Source organism: Pteropus alecto, unplaced genomic scaffold (genome assembly GCF_000325575.1).
Source record: "Pteropus alecto unplaced genomic scaffold, ASM32557v1 scaffold48, whole genome shotgun sequence".
NCBI classification, from domain to species: domain Eukaryota; kingdom Metazoa; phylum Chordata; class Mammalia; order Chiroptera; family Pteropodidae; genus Pteropus; species Pteropus alecto.
Genome location: NW_006442110.1, coordinates 2,537,702 through 2,556,510, shown reverse-complemented (window position 1 = coordinate 2,556,510; position 18,809 = coordinate 2,537,702). Strand labels below are relative to the sequence as shown.

The window sequence follows — 18,809 nt, the reverse complement described above, 5'->3', positions numbered from 1 at the left end:
GGCGGGCGGGGCGGGGGGTTCGCCGTGCGCGTGGTTTCCTACTCAGAACTCCACACCGGTCTCTCAGCTGGTTTTCAGGAGTGAGACTGACACCCTGGTGGGGATGGGCTGCTCCCTCTTCTTACCCATGGCCGCCATTCGTTGCTCAGATTTGGCTCGTGAAGTGAGACCTCCAGCCCCTGCCATGGACGCAGCCAGCCGTGTCCTGAGCCTGCTCTGGGCTCCAGGGAGGTTGCTAGACAAGAGGCCTGTCACGCCGACAGCTCTGACGAGGGCCCCTTCTGTCCGTCTGTGATGGGGATGCTAGGCGTCTGGTGACTGTAGGCTGGGCCGGTGGGGCTCTCCTATTTCATGGGACACCAGGCCGTGACGCTGAACGAGAGCCAAGAAATGCTGATCACTCATTGTTCAAGGTGAAAAAACAGCCTGGGGCCACACGACGTGCTTAGGGTCCCCACAGCCAGGCCGGGAGCAGAGTTGCTGCTGAGCCCTTCGCGCCGGTGAGCGCTTTGTACCGAATCCTGCTGACACCAGTGATCAGTGTCCAGGAGTCGTCACCAGGCACTAGAGAAATGAGCGGGTTCTTGCGGGTTCAGTTAAAGAAAACAGCTGTTCGCGGCTCCTAATGTTAAGTGTGACCGGACCGTCGGCTGTCGTCGTTGGCTGCTCACGGCCGAAAGGGGTCGATTTCGCTCTTAGGAGGAGGTGCATTCAGGAAACCTCTAAAAGCACCATCTTTTTCCTCTGAGTATATTCTTCTGTTTGGGAGACTGTTGTTTTTCTATAGAAAATGGATTATGGAGTTGCCTATGGTTTTTATTGCAAGGAAAAATATATTTTGTGTTTTTTAAAATCTATTTTTATCATGGTGACATTTGGTTAATGAAATCCAGTAAGTTTCAGGTGTACAATTCAACAGTATGTATTTTGTCTTCAAGTTACCTTCTTCTCTCTAATTGCAGGACATTTTGGCACAAGTCCTACAGATTTTATTGAAGTCGAAGTTATTGGTATGTTCGTGCACTTTTTATGTTAAGCTAGAAGAAAGCCTCTTCCTCAGGTCGCGTGGTAACAGCTGTTTCTTGCAGGTCTTGGAAGATGAAAATGCAAACGTCGATGAGGTGGAACTGAAGCCAGACACCTTGATAAAATTGTATCTTGGTTATAAAAAGTAAGGAAAATCTACGTCAAATGGTCCTTGACCATGGGCTTGTCCCCTACCTTTGAGCACTGGTGTCACTGCAGACAGGGAGGTAGCAAGCTCAGCGTGGGGCTGGATGGACTCAGGGAGGGAGCGTGATGCAGCCCTTCGATTTCATCTGATGATTTTAGGTGTTTCTCCATTTAACTCTTTCAGTTTTTGATTTTATTTTTTAGGCAAGGCAACCCTTGGTTGACCACAGATTGCAAGGACCTTATCAGCTTACGATGTCTTATTTTTTTTATTTTTTACACTTACAGCACCTGGTCTTCCTAGGTGGTCTCCCATCCAAGTACTAACCAGGCCCGACCCTGCTTAGCTTCCAAGATCAGACAGGATGGGGCTTGTTCAGGGTGGCATGGCCGTAGACCAGTCTTTGATTTTCTTCTTCATTCAGCAAATGAGTCTCCTTAAATGACTCACCTGAAAGTTTGGGCTTCTGTGTCTGGATTTTATTTTTCTTGACACAGTTTGGGAGAGCGGACGAAGGGACGGATCTCCTGTAATGCAGATGCCGTGGCCAGCCCCGGGGACCCACTTGGTTTTTGGTAGAGGGTGGAAGCTGCAGCGGGGAGACTGGTGGCAGTCACCCTCTCCTGCCACTGTCTGGGGGAGCAGTGCACGTCTTACAGATGAAAACAAAGATTAAAACAATAGTGATTGCTTTCCTCGATTTTCTTGACAGTAAGAAATTAAGGGTTAACATCAATGTGCCAATGAAAACTGAACAGAAGCAGGAACAAGAAACCACACATAAAAATATTGAGGAAGATCGCAAACTCCTGATTCAGGTGACTCTGGGTGCACATTGGCGTGGCCTGCAGCCCTCACCAGGAGGTGGCTGGTTAAGCTGCATGGCGCTTCCCTTGGTGTTTTTGGTGTGACTTGTGCGTGGTTGCCAGGCTGATGAGGGCCTCTGGGCGGAGTCGAAACAACAGGAAGACAAGTGATTGGGGAGTTGGGACAGGCGGGGGGAGAGCTGTTTAGTGGAAGGTCAGATAGCTTCTGAGTCTTCAAAGACTGAGTTTTTCTCATTTTTTAAATGCTTTGTGATTGTGTCGAGTTATTAAAATTGCTCCTAAGACCAAACATTTTAATGTTTGTTGGAGTTGAAACGCAGGTAGACAGAACTGGCTCCCTGCCCCTCTCGCCTGCTGTGTATTTGTTACGTGCTACGAAATCATAATCCTGTGCACAAATATAGAACTTCTGGCATTTTCACCAGTTGTCCTTAAGTTTTAAGTTGTTGCAACTCTTTTAAACATGCTTGTTTTTCTCCACTTGGTTCCATAGGCAGCTATTGTGAGAATTATGAAAATGAGGAAAGTTCTGAAACACCAGCAGTTACTTGGAGAAGTGCTCACGCAGCTGTCCTCGCGGTTCAAGCCTCGGGTCCCAGTAATTAAGGTACAAAGTCACATGGCACAGGTGTCAGGCTCGTTAGTTTAGGAGAAGAAGATGAGACTAAAAGTAGGGTGGTTACTGTTTTATAAGGAAGGAGTTGGCTTATTCATATGTAATAGCTTTCTACCAGAGGAAATAGACTTAATTTTTAAACTTTCAAAATCTGCATGGAGACGTGCACATCATAAGGATCCACCTTGCCGATTCTCTCAGTGAACACGCTTGTCCAGCTGACACCCAGCTCCCAGGCGAGGTGGCGACCAGCATTCCAGAGCCTCCGTTGCTCCCTCCCAGCCGGGACCCTTGCTCCTGCGGGGTCACCAGTCCTACTGCCGACACCGTCAGCAGTTTCCCACCTTCTAGAAACAGAGTTGACACTCCTGCGTCTGCTGAGCGTGTCCCTCGTGTGTTCTTCTTTACTGCCGTGTGGGGACGTGTGCGGATGCTGAGACCACTGCTCTGCTCGGCTCTGGTCGCTGCTGTTTGGCTCGTTTCCAGCGGGGGCCGTTTAAGATAGAAACTAAGCAGCTCTTCCCCTTTGTGAAGCTACCTGGGTAGACAGCCAGTCAGAAGGCAGCGCCTACAGGTGACTCCCCCGCAGGCAGCGGGGGAGAGGGGGAGCCTATAGCCGCAGGGGCTGCCTTGAGCACCAGCCCAGGGGCCAGTTTGTTCTGGGCGTCCCCTGAGCCTGTACCCTCCTAGTGACGGCCTCAGGTAAGACTGAGCATGAACAGAGAGGTTCTGGCCCACGTGGCTTCTCAGCCCTGACCATTCCTAGGGGTGCTGAGAGGCAGCAGCTCCCATGCCGGACTGAGAGGCCAGAAGGCAGTCTTGGTGCTGGGCGGTAATACTGCACGCAGAGGGCTGTTCGAGGTGGGCTTGCTCCACGTTGCACTGTCGCCAGTGGGGTAGTCCATGGCGAGAGTGGTCTGTCTCTTCTGATGATAGATTTTTCTTCCCCTTCCACTCCTTCTTCCTTTTTAAAAATAACTCCCAGAAATGCATTGACATTCTGATCGAGAAAGAATATTTGGAGCGAGTGGATGGTGAAAAGGACACCTACAGTTACTTGGCTTAACCCTTCCAGAAGTGTCTGACTGTGCGACCCTCCACACATAGTTCCCGGTGGAAAGGATGAAAACTCGAGCTCATAGCAGCCAGTCTGCCGCCATTTGAACCTCCCTTTTTAAAACTGAGACCAAGACTCCCATCAGCCAGTCTCAGATGTACATCAGAACTGCTCAGGATTGATACATTTCAAGTCTGTAAATATAGACACCGACGCCATTTAACCTAATTTAAGAACAGAGGGGAACCGAACCCTCCACGCCGAGGGCTGCATGCTACTGCATTCAAATCGATACGCTGGCTCCGGGGCTCACAGCTGCCGCCTGAGGCAGCACTTACAGTGTTGGCAGCACTTTGAAAGCGAGTCTGAATGGACCCACGTGTAATCTGCTATGAAAACCCATTTGTATAGTGTGTTTCATTTTTTAATGTGTGAAAATAAAGAAAATTAAAGGATTTCTGTACAAGTTGCATTTGGTTTTGTTTTCAGTTTTACTAATTTCTATATGTAAATAAAAGATAATAATTGTGCAAATTTATATTCCAGTGTCTTCCTATAGGCTAAAAGGCTGCATTCTTTAAATCAAGATTTTTTCTAAGATCTTAAAATTTTAAGTCTTCCTTGTAATCTTTTTTTCCTCAAACATTCATGCTCACTTCTGTGACCTTCAGTGACTTGAATACTGCATCTGAGGTCCTGTGACATGTTGATTCCATTCGCCACTTTTAAGGACAGCCTGGGTTACTCCTCTCGCAGCCTGGCCTGGGAAACAGCATCCTTCCCACAGGCGGGGAGATGAGCCGGAGGGAACGGCCACCGGTCCGTGGAGGAGCTGGGACGTGAATGCGGGCAGCAGCCCCGGACCACGCTGCTCACCTGTCCGCTGCCCGGCCTGAGGCCACAAGCAAGTGTTGAGACCTGGGGTGCACTGGGGCCTCGCTGCTTTTTCGTTCTGCTTCTAACCAGTCATGAGGGTACAAGAAGCAACAGTCTGAGATGACATCATCAGTTTTTACTGGTAAAGCTCCTGGGATCCAAGCAGGGGGACACGACTTCCTTCCCCCAACGGAGGAGCCCCGCCCCCGAGATGGCAGCCCTAATCACTCGGTCTGCAGGTGTCAACTGGTAAGTCGGCGGGGTTCTCGGCTCTCAGCAGTGGGGGCTCCTGGTTTCCAGCCTGCACAGCTCCACAGCTCCTCCTTTGTTCTTTGTTCACAGCCACTTCCAGCCAAAGGACAGGAAACGGGCAACTCGTAGCGAGACCTTCCCGGGCAGGCTCGGTCTGACTCGTCACTTCGTCACCTCGTCGGCCTCACGGGCTTCCTAAGCGGTGCAGGTGCTCGAACATCCTCATCCAGTCAGGCATCAGAGTGGGAGCGGCGGAGCCAGAGGATCAAGCAAAAGGTCACTTCTTTCGGTTTCTTGAACAGTCTGGCACTAAGTTATTAACAGGTTAGTTTTAAAAGTTAGAGGTTAAATAGATTATAAGAAGTAATAATAAGGCTAAGCACTTACATAATGGTTTCCACATTTTTTTAGTATATTCTCTTTTTCAAACAGTTTTATAAAAGTGATTCCCAGTGAATAAACTGGGCAAAAACCTGGAGCGCTGCCCATGGGACCTCCCCCCGCTCCAGGGCCCCCATCACGCCCTGGGGAGTTGGGCTCACCACTCGCTTTTCCTCACAGCGGATCCTTTCCCTGCCTCGGGGACCAGTACACTGGGGTGGGACGTCTCCCAGTGAGCTTTGCTGGTGTCGGGCCCCTCCAGGGTGGGGAGTGCCCGGGCTGAGTGCTGGGACCTTCAGGCAGACAGCTAAGCGAGGTAGTCACCCCCCATGCTCGGATTCAGAACCCGCCCCCTCCCCTCAGGCGAGGTGACTGCTGTCTCGTGGCTGTGAGGGTAGGCGCCTCAGAACTGTCTTTGTTCCCCAGCCCCCGAGCCTGAGCAGGGCCGGCTGTGCTTCTCTCCAGGGTGGAAAGGGGGCCGTGAGGGTAGCTTAAATCTGTCTTCTGAAGCTGCTCAGAGGCCAAGGCCAGGTGCTCCGAAACCTCGGGGCACAATCCCTACAGAAAGCTCAGGCCCAGGTTGGGGTTGGCGACCGCAGCCATGTTCTGAGCTGAGTCTCACCAGTGCCACGGCCTGCGGAGGAGCAGGGAAGAGGGCGGGTGGCAGGCCGGCCACTCTGCAGAGAGGAAGCAGCTGGGACAGTAAACGCAAGCCTAAGTAACAGTACATACGGAACTTGGAATTTAAAGTGTTTTTAAATTTTATTAATATTGACTGAGCATTTTAAGATGGGCTACTGAACACTGATCAAATTTCCTTTTGGAAAAAACAAGCTCTTCCCACACCCAGGTGATAACGCAAACATGCTGCCATGTTTGTTTGGAGCAAGTCCCCTTCGGAAGACGTCCTGGGAATGATGAGACCCTGGCCATCTGGGCGATCTGCTTCACGTCCCTGTCTCTTCCTTTCCAGCTCGTGCACCTGACCCAGCTGACAAGTCGTCATGCAGGTGAGCGTGGCGTTTCTCTAAACCACTTCACAGAGTTGTGGTCCACACGTGGTGGACCAGCCCAGCCCTCCCCACAGCCGTTTGAGCCAGGGCTGAGGCCGGAGAGGCCTGTGTTCCCGTTGACTCCACTAGGAGCCCAGTGCTCAGACAGCTTCCGGCGGAATACTTAGGTTCTTAGACCTGCGCATGGGTGTGAGCTCTACCACCTGGTTGACTTTGGGTGGCGTTGGAGTAGTCGTTGAACACCGCAGGCCCAGGCAGACTCAGGGCTGAGTCACTGCGTGGGTACAGGGGAGGCTGGAGGGCCAATGTGAACTAGGCAGTAATTTCTGGGTAGATGGTTGTAATTTTTTTTTTTAGTGAATCATGAAATATTAATTTAAAAGAATTCTAAGCGTGTTACGTCATGATGCCCTCGCATTTGCCTGTAGAAGTCAGTCTGTGAGCTACACCATTTGGAAACGATTTGGAACATGACTCATATTCGTCCTGTTTGATTCCGTATTCCCATTGGTAGGGAAATAGCAGCCTTAAGCTGAAGAAGCAGGTTAAGACACACAGACCACATAGTTGTTACCGCGGGGGAGGAGGCATACTGCTGTTAAACTTAGCTTTTGCCCAAACTTTTCGTTAGCTGGGTATTTGAGTACCTCGTGTGTCGAGCTCTGTGCCCTCTCGCCGGCCCTAGTACAGTGGCGCAGTGAACACACGCACGTCGTTTCTTCTGCTGAGAATCCCGGTGTCACGAAGTCACTGAATAGGGCACTGGAGAGCCACGTTTCCAATCAGCAAACAAAAAAGCTTGCTGTGCATCAGGAGAGCACCAGATGGTGCTCGAAACGACTGTCAGTACAAGCGTCATTTTTTCCTTACGCTGCATGTGGACTTGTGTGTGAAGTGAGCAGAACCTCCCTGGACTCAAGGACCCACCTGCCAGCTGTGTGCACCTGGTGACAGGTTGGGGGCTATGAACAGCGGAAGAGCTGTGGCTGGGATGGGCCCCATCCATGTCAGTAGGCACTATGGTAAGTAAGCCCTGGGGTGTCCTGAGCAGGTCTGTGTGGGCTCCATTTGTGCCGAGGGCCATCCAGGGTGTTCTCTGTGACTCGGCAGCAGCCAACTGAGAGCAAAGGTACTGTTTCATGGGCAGAGGTTAGGGTCGTAAGAGACAAAACGCATCAGCAGTGTCAGAACTAAGCGTGGCAGAGTATAAGGGTGACTGATCCTTCTGGGACTGGCATTTATCTAAGGACAGGTCTTTTCGCTACCAAAGTTAAGTGGCAAATTAACTTTGTTTTAGGACTCTCATTGCTATGGCTTGTGCATCGATGCAACAGAAACCAGTCTTAGCAGTGTTTGCATAATGGGAACAGAAGGTAAGTTTTAAATTTTCACATTATTTAAATTGTTCATAACTCTTTAGAAAAGGCAACTGCACACAAACGAACTACTGCTGCTTTGAAGGTGACCCACAATCACGTTGCCCAGTGTATCTTGGGTGGGGTGCTGGAATGCTGGCACCCCATTTCCTTGACACTTGAAGGTTGTAGCTGTCACCTTTCGAAGGTGGGAAAGGCATATATATCACTTCTACATCTAGACAACAGGAATTTAGAGTGAGATGGGCTCAGAGAACTCACCTGGGCCCATCCTGTAGAGGTTAAGTGGCCTGTACATACCTCTCCAGGCCTCTCAGCTGACTGGGACACATGCTCCCTGCTTTCAGGATGCAAGCAGTGTTAATTATATGTATATATTATATAGTAATACGCTCATTTTTGTATGTTTCATATTTATTATAATAAACAATATTGTTTAAAATGAGTCTGCTTGCCTCTATATAGATGACTCAACAGCAAGGACAAGTTCAAGTATTCTTTATTCAAAGTTGAAAAATGTACCATACTGCATTATTGCAAAAATCCAATGGTACAAAACACTTTTGCAGCTGGTGAGAAGGCAATAAAAAGTTGATTTTTTAACTCATTACTATAAATTATTCTTACAGTACTTTGCAAATTCAGAATTTCAAACTGCATTTTTTTTTGTTTGTTTTCCTAAATTGCCCACAGTACTCGAGGTTTCTGAAGCTAAGGCAGCGTTCCGGGGGGGAAGGAGGTAGCCGACGTCAAGGGATTTCCATCTCTCGCTCGATGCCCACGTACTTCAGGGCATCAGCCTGGCTGTATCTGGAAGGGCAGGAAAGAGGAGTGACCGCGAGCCCCCAAGGTGAGGCCAGCCCAACCGCATGCTCACTTCAGAGGGTGCTAAAATGTCTACGGAGGGCACAGGCGCAGCCATCGTCACCGGTGAAATTCCCAAGAACGTGGCCAGGCTTTGAACTGAACAAACCTGGACACATTCCCCAGCAAGTGCCCAAAAAGGCCAGGTCCACGCCATGTTCTTTGGGCCGGATGCTGGGTAGGGGGCCAGGAGGCCCAGGCTGCACTGCCTTCTACCCCGGTAGACCCAGCTCTACTTTGTTCAGTTGAGGGGAGGAAGGGCTGTTTCAAGGGACTTCGCTGTGGTGGCCTCCCACCAAAGCTGTGTGTGCACATGGGCCCTGTCAAATTTTGTTTAGCTCGCACCTTCAGCAATGCTGCAGTCTGCCATTGAAACTAGCAGCACGTGGGCTCTAGTTTACAGCAACTCAAATAAATGACTGTCTAGTTAAAAACAGCTTCTGAAACATGCTCAGCCACAAGATGTTTAACTAGACAGTCATTTGATAACATTTAAATGTTAAACTTGTCAGTTTATCCCACAGAGCCTGACAGTGTAAACTGCCAACCTGGTGCCTAACCCTATAAACAGATCCAGTGGCCCTATGGCTTTACAGAAAGGACCCAGAGGGTGACCAGGTGGGATAGTGACCAACATCTATTTAATGACAGATGTATAAATCCTCTCACACTTAGGATGTTTTGTTTATAACGTCATTCTCTTTAACAGCATACGGCAGAGGTGGCAGCCACATGCATGTTGTTAGAAGGTGCAGGGGTCACACACGGCTCTTATGAGCAGGATTAAAAAAAAAGAGGTATTTTACATTCTTTTTATATTTTTAAAATAAGTACTGCTTCTATAACAAACTTCAATATTAAGAAAGTAGGCCCTAACTCCCCATCCATGGCGGAAGACCCAACAAAGAGCTGAAAGCCTCACTCAGTGTCCGGGAAGAAGTGGCCCTCAGATCCCACCAAAAACGTCCCATTACCAACCTGTAATCAAAAAACAGCTCTTCACCAGTCTGGATGGCTCTCTTCGCAAAGATGCCTATCCTGTGATCGCCGTTGACCATCATAACTGGAAAGAGATGCACACTGGTGTCAGTGAGGCTGTGACCACAGGCCCCAGGAGGGGAAGGGACTGGTTCCCGTCAGTCTGTCTCATAGCTGTGCAAGGCGCTGTCACTGCACTGAGAGGAGGAGCCTGTCGTCACACTGGGAACTCTGACCCAGAGGCACCTACCTTTTGCATAGCAGTTAGGATTGACTGAATGATTTGCAAAACGAATTTTGTTACCCTTGCGGGTTGCGTCCACCACAAAATCTAAGGAGAAAAAACAAGCACAACGCAGTGAACACACTCAGTTACAGCTCTTCAGGGTTTATCTCCAAAAGCAAGTGTCATTCAGCGTGATTCGAAATGAACTAACTGCTAATTCAAGATAGTTTCTCCTATCAACTACACGTAGTACAGGGCAAAGCACTATAAAAAATGGAATCTACCCAGAATAAGCATTTTTCATATTTATAATAATTTCTTCCATTATGTTGTTTTATGGGACATGTTCATTAAAAAACCTACCCTCTTGTGTTTCAGCAGTCACTCTGAATACCTTTGCTTCTAAGCACACTGCCATTTGCATCGCAACCCTCCAGTGACGTGGACCAGCCCACGTGCTTTGCCTACCACCCTCATCTGCACAAGCAGCTCCTTTAGTCCCACAGTCCTGTGAGAACACCCAGGGACATTTTGGAGATGCTTCAAGTGCTCCATGCCTTCCCAGGTGACAGGGACTAACTAGAGGAAGTAAGTCAAAGTGACACGATACCCAAGTCCTCAGGGACGCAACAGGAGAGCACCAGTGGAGGGGCTCCCCAATGCCACCTTGGAACTAAATGCCCTTGAACTCAAACATACCATTATTCAAGTTGAAGAGAAAGCTGCACATGTACTTGTCATACACTTTCCCTCTTCTGTCTGCTTCATCTTGAGAAATAATCTGGGAAGAAATACACAGAAGATAGTGTTGGATTTGGTGACACACAAGCTCATCAAGAGAATTCCTACCTTCCTGAGGATACTCAACTGGCCAGTTTCTCTTTTCTACTTGGTCTGCATACTGACTTGTCAACAGTGATATCTGAAACACTTCAATTCAAAGGAGTTATGCTTGGAGCAGGTGTTTAACAAGTCCCTTTTACGGAATGAAAACTACCAACCAGCTAGGCTGACCCCAAGCTGAAACTAATGGCTCTTACCTAACTCTGCAACTAGAAAGTCACAATTAATGATGCTGTTGTTTCAAGGTCCTTATCAATTAGACTGTGGATTAAGTAGGACAGACTCCTATACCATAGTTCTTGTGTCCCCCTTATCCCCAGATGATAAGCACTAAATGTGACCAGGGCTAAAGTAGTCCAATTACTAAGCATAAGTCCAAGCTGAAAAGGCATTTCATATTAATTCATTAATATGAATTTCTAATCAAACCCCATGATAATCCAAAACAAAAGTTATTACATACGCTAAGTACCCTGTGAACACCTGTGGTTAGCATACATCATTATGCCGCCCAGAACTGGGCCGCTCTTGCCTTACCTCTCCACAGTATTCCGAGATGAATTCATTCTTCTGTACGGGATCTTTGATGAAAATCCCCCAGCCTGCCACATCAGATGGCGCCAGCAGTAAATGCTAGAGAATAAAGTACAATCATATATATCAGAGGAGAGCAAAGGTGGACTGCTGATAAATTAGGGGATGACTCAGTGTCAGTCAATAGGCAGCAGGAAAGCTGCTGAGTACCCTGAATCGAGGGGTCAGCTCTCCCCCACACTGTCCAAGGGGCCGACACGCTGCAGAAGCAATGCCCGGGTTTTCTGTGAACAGCACAGTGCACAACGGTGGGGCTGGGCTCTGCCCACGCACTGCGCCGCCACTAGCCCCCGCAGGAACTCGACACCAGGACGCCCCGTCACCGACGTGTCCTGCAGCACCTCCCAGCAGCACGAAAAACTATCAAGAGGTGGTGTCACCATCTCCTCAGCCCAGCATCCTGTTCTTACTCTTAACTCTACGTTTGGGAGCGAATCCCTACCTTTTCACCGTGGTTCACTATTAGGCTTTCATCCCAAATTTCCTTGTGACCTTTAAAAAGGCTCCCTGACCACCTAAACTCCCAGTCCATTCCTCTTCTAATCCAGCCTGTACTCACCTGATGAGAAACTGAATTAGCTAAGTAACAGCAAACAAATGAAACCCGGTTGGTAAAAAGTATTTACACAGTTTGTTTTCAGAGGTAAAGATGCCAACATGAATAACATCATCCACTTTCTGAACAAACTGAGTAGCTGATCATACAGCGGGCAAATGTGGTATGTCAGAGAAACAATGACATATATGGGGCCAAGGGGAGTGTCATGGAGAACTATCAGCATCACTGTGACACGGCGATCTAATTGGACATTACCTAGAGTGAAACTGTCTAAACACCTGAACACATCACAGCCAAAAATAAATAAATAAATAAGCCACTGCCAGAGACAGGATCTCTGGGAGAAGGGGCCTACTGGCAGCAGTGTGAGCGGTCACGTCACAACAGAGGCCTGGGGTCCCTGCTCTTTTCAAGTCCTGTAACTTTGGGCTTCCGTACTTATAAAATGGCTTAATGATCACTCCCTCATGGGGTTATGAGGGCAAGTGAGTTAATGCACAAAGCACTTAGCCCAGTGCTTTGCCAACCAAGTTAAATAAATGCCAGCAAGCTATTGTTATAAAAATGATTAACTGAACAACCCCATCCACCCTAAAAAAAAGTACTGAACTTCCCCAGTATATGCTGTTACTTCCTATTATTGCTCAGTAATAAATTCCCTGGTTGCTACAATTAAAAATCACCTGCATGCAACTCCCAGGCTGTGTTTTCAAGATTATTAAAGAAACAGGAACTAAGTCTGCAAAATACTGCTGTGGGAAACTTCATCTTTTACTCTGCATAGAAAGGAAAATTAGATGCTATTTGATAAGAATGGGTCTGTGTTCTGATAGAAACACCATTTATTTGCACTAAGACAACTAGATAAACTACTTCTACTAATCAAACTGAAAAATAAATTCAAATCACCTGTTGAACTACCAGAAAAATACCACTTATTCCAAATCTGAAACCATTAACAACCGCTGCTTACAATTTGCTAATTTACCTTATTCCAGAGTAAGGGGCTCTATGGAAAACATGAGCAGTCGCCCAGGAGGCCTGACCCAGACAGAAGCCCACTGCCCCCGTCCTACCCCCACTGAGGCTGTTCAAGAGCCTGCCTGCACGGCAGGGCAGGGCGGCGTTACCTTTTTGGAGCCCCGCTGGATGCTGCAGTTCTTGCACGAGACATTCTTGCTGTCCCAGTGGTCCGCAGCTCCACAGGTGAGACAGAGGTCAGGGTCACACTCTCGGACGGCCAGGTAGCACGGGCACTGCTTGGTGTTGCACTGTGCTTTGCAGCGGCATCCAGGAAAGCGGTTTTGACCTTGAGAGAGATGCTCTCCATCACCATATGTGAAAAACTTGCATAACCGTGCACGTAAGTCCCGTGCTAAGCCCCAGGTTAACTCATGAGACCCACCCAGCAACGATGCTGCCTTGGTATCCAAGCTCCATGTGCATTTTCATTAATTAAATAATTATAGTCCCTACCCCTATGCTACAGTTACTTCATTCTAAAGCCTAAACCTACCTAACTCTGGCAGTTTCTAGTGCCCAAAAAGTAGCTGTTTCTTACTATGAATGAATTTAAACTATCCCAATAGGCTCCTTTAATCCAGTCTGCCTCACCTGCCCACGTCACACACGTGAGCCAAGAGGCAGACTGGACGCAAGCACAGGGCTGGTTGTGGGCTCTGTAAATCCTTGCGGGGTCAATGGACACCAAGGAAATGACGAGCACAAGCTGCCACGTCCTTGCTTTGATTCCAGTTACTATCTTAAATTGATGACCAAAGCCTATTGAATTGTCATGCAATTTCATCAAAGCAAATACTTACACTCTGAACTACATTGACAAAACTTTTCACAAAAATTTTGTGCTATCACACAAGGGCACGAACTGTCACAAGGCTGCCGTGGATGGTCACAGGGTTGGTAGTTGTAAACGTGGTTAGAGGAGCCGTCTGCATCAAGATAACAGCGTGCAGGTCAATCCAGAGTGGGAGGTGACCGTACCCACGAACAAGAACACACCCTCCCCCGTGACCTTGGGAGCTCAGGTCTCCCTTACGTGCGATTTCTCACGCTCTCCCATCTACATCCCCAAGTGGCCTTGGAGCCCTGTCACCCCCATCTCAGTCTGATCCCAGAATACTGCTCCTCTAACCCGCCGGCCGATTCACTCCATCCAACCAGCCTTCACTGTACAGACAGCTGACTGGCAGTAACATTGACAACTGCCATTTAAGTTGGTTCAATGTACAGAAGTCAATTGTATCAGAATATCCTAAACTCTAATCCAGTTACTATTCTAAAACTAATGACAAGTAGACAGTTTAAGTGAATAATGAAGTTAAATAGAAAGGTGCTAACCTTTTTTCAGCTGTATCTTTCTGCAGTGTGCAGCCCACAACCTGCAAAACACAGAAAGTAACATAGTCTTCTCCGGAAGTCCCACAGCGGCGACTTAAATGGGCCAGTCAGTGCCTTAAACCCAGGAACTACAGAAGGAGTGAAGGAGTCCCTCACTGCCTGCTTCTGTGCCGTCAGTGAGCAGCGCTGTCACTGCGAGCCTCTCCATGATGGCTGGCCCTGCTGTGTGCCCAGAGGGTGGCCTTCATGCGGCAGGGGTGTCTGCCTATTCATCCTAATACTGTGTCTAATTTCAGGCATCTTTAATCATTCAACCAAAAATTTCAGAAGTATCTACTAAAACCTAAATTCTGTGGGAAAAACCAAGTTGTTTCAGTTCTAAATTAAGTGGACCCGACATTTATTAAATAAAGGTAACATGAGTGTGTATGAAGTATCTACTAAAACCTAAATTCTGTGGGAAAAAAACAAGTTGTTTCAGTTCTAAATTAAGTGGACCCTACATTTATTAAATAAAGGTAACATGAGTGTGTAGACAAGTCCTGAAGCACAAGTTAAATGCTCCCCTTTCCCTAAACTCCCTGGGGGGAGGGGCATTACAGCTGATGGTCCAGCCACGACCTGGCTCCACACAAGTCCAGTCAGCCTGTGTGGTCACCACCCCTCATCACTCATCACAAGCCTTTGTGAGGGGCAGTGTTCGCACAGCCTCAGTCTACCAAGAATATCTGGATGTGAGGCCACACACCTAGCAAATTCCGCCTCCCAGAATAACACCCGGCTCAGTGCTCAGTGCCCTGATCAGCCTTCCATGATTCAGGAAAACACCCTACAGCACATGCTAAGTGACTGTCCGTGCAGCCTTTACTGCAGAAGCTACTATCTTTCTTAACCAAGCACAGCACAGTAACTAGAATTTTAATGACACCAAATCTACTGAAAGCTGTTGTATTCTTACAGAAGAATACCAGCAATTTTCAGTAGAAACAAGACTCTACAGGTCTATTTTTTAAGTCGGTCCAAGTGTCTTTATCAAAGCAGAGAAGCGCCCGGCCCACAGCACCCAGGTGGCGTCGCCGAGTGGCTGCAGGACAGACTTACCGGTGTTTCCTCTTCTTCTTCCTCGGAGGGGTATCGACGTCCTCAGCGGGAGCCGGAGCTATGATGCTGGATTCTTTGACCCGAAACTCATACACCTGGCAAGGGGCACAGTCACAGAACCATGAGGGCCGTCCGGTTAAGCAAACTAGTCTTACGCTGATTCATACCAGAGACGCCTGTCTCTTCTGTGATGCTGCGAACGTGCTAGGGACACGGAAGAGAGCGAAGCGCGCGCTGCGCCGACCTCACACAGGGCGAGCAGCTGTGGTTACAACTGATCGGGTCTCGGCTAAGTCTGAATCTTTACTGGCTTTTTAAATCCACTGGCATCTGAAGCCAGAAGGGTGATTTTCTTTCGGTCCCTCTCAGAAAATAATTTACTCCCTCTCAGAAGATGAACAGGAGCTCAGTGATAACCAAGGCTGTTTCTCCCAGTTGGACGATGACTACGTGTGTTCTATCTGAAACTCTTTAACAAGTCTTATCACATGTGCTCACCTGTCTGCACGTTTTGGTCCCAATTAATCTGGCAATGGCACAGAAGTTGTCGTAGTAGGTGCCGATGAGGACACGGAACATGGAGGCCTCGGCCCCGCTCCACTCCACGTTCTCGGGGGGCTCGCTGTTTGGCTTCATCTTTATTGGTGTCTGACAGCGAGAGTTGGCTTCTACAAAACCAAAGGGAAGCACCAGTCAGGGGACGACAGCTGGACAAGATGATATGAAGATCTCAGGAAGTGAACCGCCCGACGATGAACCAAGGCTCCAGACAGTACCAGGGAGCTCTTCCCGGAACCCGGCAGGAGGCTGGGCTCCCTGTAACGCCTCTGCGACGGAGGCCGTGGGGTTGGACTGCCCAACCGTGGTCGTCACGGGGCTAAAATGACAGCTCAGACCCAGTCGGGAACACTGCCTGGTGGTTCTGGTCCTCTCTTCTGCCCCGGACCACCCACTGACATCAAGGACCCCACACTGAACGATCAGAAGTTCATCATGCCATCTGAGAAAGATGGAGGAACAGCACAGCGAGTGGAGAGGAACTGTCAACCCCCGACAACCCAGACAGCAAACGTCACAGGCCAGGTCGGCACTGGGGCAGGACAGCAGCAAGCACTCAGCCACGCATCTGTCCCCAAGGGGTCTTGGCTCTTGGATTTCTTATGAGACTGAAAACTGACCAAGAGAACCGTCCACTCCATCACACACTCTTAACCCACACGGCGCAGCTTTTCAAAGCGACAGTGAAGCCTGGGGAGTTGATCGTCTCACCAGAGGAGCTGGAGGTTTCGTCTTTTTTCTCCTCCTCTTCTTTATCGTTGTTCTCACCACCAGTCTCGGTCCCCGCCTCCCGGTCACTGTCCGTGTCCTTGGCCTCCAGCACGTTGATGGTGGGGGTGCTGGGCCTGCTGCTGTTGTTGGGCAGCCTCCCCCTTCGGCGGCCCCCCGGGCGCTTTGGTGGCGTCTTGATGCGTTCGGCGGTGAGGGCAGCAGCGAACTCCTTCGCCCCCTCCTACAGAGTGAAAGATGCAGACGTAAAGATGCAAGGTAAAGTTCTATGACGCGGGCAGGCAGGGGGAAAAAGGACTGCATAATGCACGTTAGTCATGAAATTATCACAGTATCCATCTTTCACAAGTAATTATTTGCATCTCTAAATACACTTGTTTTCTATCTGCTTTTCATAGTTTAGAAATTTCAAAAAGACAAACATGGCTTCTGATATCACTAGTGGTATGAGATCAGGCTGAATATATTAACTGATTATATAATAAGCCAAAATATAAAATATACTTTTAATTTTTTTTTAGGCGAGGCAACCCTTGGTTGACCTCACAGATTGCAAGACCTTGTCAGCTTACAATCCCTTATTTTTAACTTTTTACGCCTACAGCACCCGGTCTTCCTAGGTGGTCTCCCATCCAAGTACTAACCAGGCCCGACCCTGCTTAGCTTCCGAGATCAGACGGGGTCGGGCTTGTTCAGGGTGGCGTGGCCGTAGACAACATACAGTCTCTTTACAAGTGAATTTTTATGAGAAGAATCATAAACCTAATGTGCAGCTAGAGTCAGGCTTTCCTATTTCAGGGATTCTTAAGATTATGACCACTTTATTTGTAGTACACAAGACTACAAAACATGTAAACATGCTTGACTTTGTCACTTCCTGCCCGTTAAAACATCCAGTTTTCCCCCCGTGAGGGACACAAAATGAGCCCGAGGAACAAGGCTGTGAGGGTCACATTCGGTATTCCAAAGTGCCAAAATGCAACAGTCAGCCTCAGAAAGTATAAAACAATGGTAAAAGCATGGATTACAGAGACCAGAGAAACATTTGAGATGAGCCGAATAAAAATCTGCCTTGTAAAGAATAGTATAAAATAGTGGTCAAGAATTCCATTTTTTAGTGGCAATAGAAGGGAGAAGTTTGAGAGCAGCCAACAGTTTTATACTTTATTCTACAAAAACCAAATTGCTTAAAAATAGGATACCTTCTGCAGGTGCCATTCAATGAATCTTCTGTCCAAAATCCAACAGGCAATATATACCCACTTAGTTCCTAGGTAGGAGTGGCTTGGTTCAAAGAGGGGAAATGGTAAAAATAAGATAGTACCCGTAAAAAAACAACTTTTCTACCTCCTATTTTCCTAAACCTTTACCTTTTCTCCATCATTAAAAAGCAAAAACCTGTGGGGCCTCTAACACAGCTCGAACTACAGTGGGTCTAACTCGGAACAGCTACGGGCCTGCAACGGCACCGGGCTGTGCGGGTGAGCACCGCGTCCGGGTCAGTGGGCCGACTGCCCCGCACTCACCTAGACTCTGGAAGGTGTAGCAGTGCTGGATCCTAAAGACCCTGAAACGCTGCTGAGATTAACACAGATAAACAACGAATCATACAAGATCAATGAAGGACTAGCGTGTGCAGTGTGTGACTACGGAAGAAATGACAGGGGTAAGAACCTCTGTCTACTCTGTGGCCAGTAAAAGTACGGGAACGACAACATTACGCTGACTTGAGACACCTCACCAAGGTCAGGATTAAGACTCGAGTGCCCACCGGACCTTAGGGCGGCCACGCTTACCAGGTGCTGGTAACACTGCGGTCCACAGGGCTTGTTGTCCAGAGCGGTCTCCGTGTTCTTCCGCTTGTAAGTGTTGGGTGTTGCATGGAAAGCTGCATAAATAAAGGCAGAATATTTACTCTTTCACTCCCCCAGTTTCAGTGGAAAAAGTCCATTAGTACATCACAGAACTTTCCTCGGCTCTCCACTCCTGACCAACCCCTAACCGGGAGCAAACAACATTCTGGAGTGATTACTTTCCTCCTTGCAAGTGTAACTGCTACACACCAACTCTAAACTCTGATGATAAACGTTTATTTGAATCTTTAATCTCCATAGAAACAACTGATATATCCTCTACAATGAAATCTTATTTTCTGTTTTTACTAAAAGAATTCTGACATCTACATATCTTGATTTCTAAAGAAAGGTCAGCAATCGGCTTATCAAATGGGAAGAAGAATGGAATATCACCTGTGAAAAACTAGTTTTTAAATGTAAAAGAAGACAGCCTCTTAATACCAAAATTCAGCACCCTTCCACAGGAAAATAGACAATGGTCAGATAAAACAGGTCTAGAAAGATAAAATGTTTGAAACTTAAAATTCCAAAATAATGTAGTGAACAGATTCACATTTCTGTCCACTGTACA

General features: G+C 48.0%; 2 protein-coding genes, 1 long non-coding RNA gene, 1 other non-coding gene and 1 pseudogene across 15 annotated transcripts in view; 2 read left to right on the top strand and 3 right to left on the bottom strand.

Moving 5' to 3' along the window:
- Window positions 1-4,144, top strand: part of CUL1 (cullin 1) — an 81,821-nt gene extending 77,677 nt beyond the window's left edge. The window contains exons 18-22 of the mRNA XM_015596181.2: window positions 963-1,010; window positions 1,089-1,171; window positions 1,887-1,992; window positions 2,495-2,608; window positions 3,603-4,144. Of these exons, the coding sequence (XP_015451667.1) occupies window positions 963-1,010; window positions 1,089-1,171; window positions 1,887-1,992; window positions 2,495-2,608; window positions 3,603-3,683 (432 nt within the window). The 3' untranslated portion in view covers window positions 3,684-4,144. The remainder of the gene's footprint in view (window positions 1-962; window positions 1,011-1,088; window positions 1,172-1,886; window positions 1,993-2,494; window positions 2,609-3,602) is intronic.
- LOC112469961 lies at window positions 1,453-1,571 on the bottom strand (annotated as a pseudogene).
- A 3,909-nt stretch (window positions 4,145-8,053) lies between the features above and the next one.
- Window positions 8,054-18,809, bottom strand: part of EZH2 (enhancer of zeste 2 polycomb repressive complex 2 subunit) — a 58,845-nt gene continuing 48,089 nt past the window's right edge. For 9 of the 12 annotated variants that reach the window (XM_025038986.1, XM_025038985.1, XM_025038987.1 and 6 more), the window contains 12 exons: window positions 18,179-18,270; window positions 16,365-16,605; window positions 15,594-15,763; window positions 15,096-15,190; window positions 13,995-14,035; window positions 13,460-13,585; window positions 12,767-12,945; window positions 11,021-11,116; window positions 10,340-10,421; window positions 9,665-9,745; window positions 9,415-9,499; window positions 8,054-8,382 (listed from right to left, as the gene is read on the bottom strand). In XM_025038986.1, coding sequence (XP_024894754.1) covers window positions 8,322-8,382; window positions 9,415-9,499; window positions 9,665-9,745; window positions 10,340-10,421; window positions 11,021-11,116; window positions 12,767-12,945; window positions 13,460-13,585; window positions 13,995-14,035; window positions 15,096-15,190; window positions 15,594-15,763; window positions 16,365-16,605; window positions 18,179-18,270 — 1,349 coding nt within the window. In that variant the 3' untranslated portion in view covers window positions 8,054-8,321. The remainder of the gene's footprint in view (window positions 8,383-9,414; window positions 9,500-9,664; window positions 9,746-10,339; window positions 10,422-11,020; window positions 11,117-12,766; window positions 12,946-13,459; window positions 13,586-13,994; window positions 14,036-15,095; window positions 15,191-15,593; window positions 15,764-16,364; window positions 16,606-18,178; window positions 18,271-18,809) is intronic. The other 3 variants (XM_025038988.1, XM_025038989.1, XM_015596179.2) reach the window with 1 other exon arrangement.
- Window positions 8,285-10,333, top strand: LOC112469940. Its single transcript, XR_003042774.1, has 3 exons — window positions 8,285-8,422; window positions 9,146-9,233; window positions 10,019-10,333. It is a non-coding gene; the product is annotated as an uncharacterized LOC112469940 (long non-coding RNA).
- LOC112469968 lies at window positions 16,978-17,096 on the bottom strand. The gene has a single exon (XR_003042794.1). It is a non-coding gene; the product is annotated as a 5S ribosomal RNA (ribosomal RNA).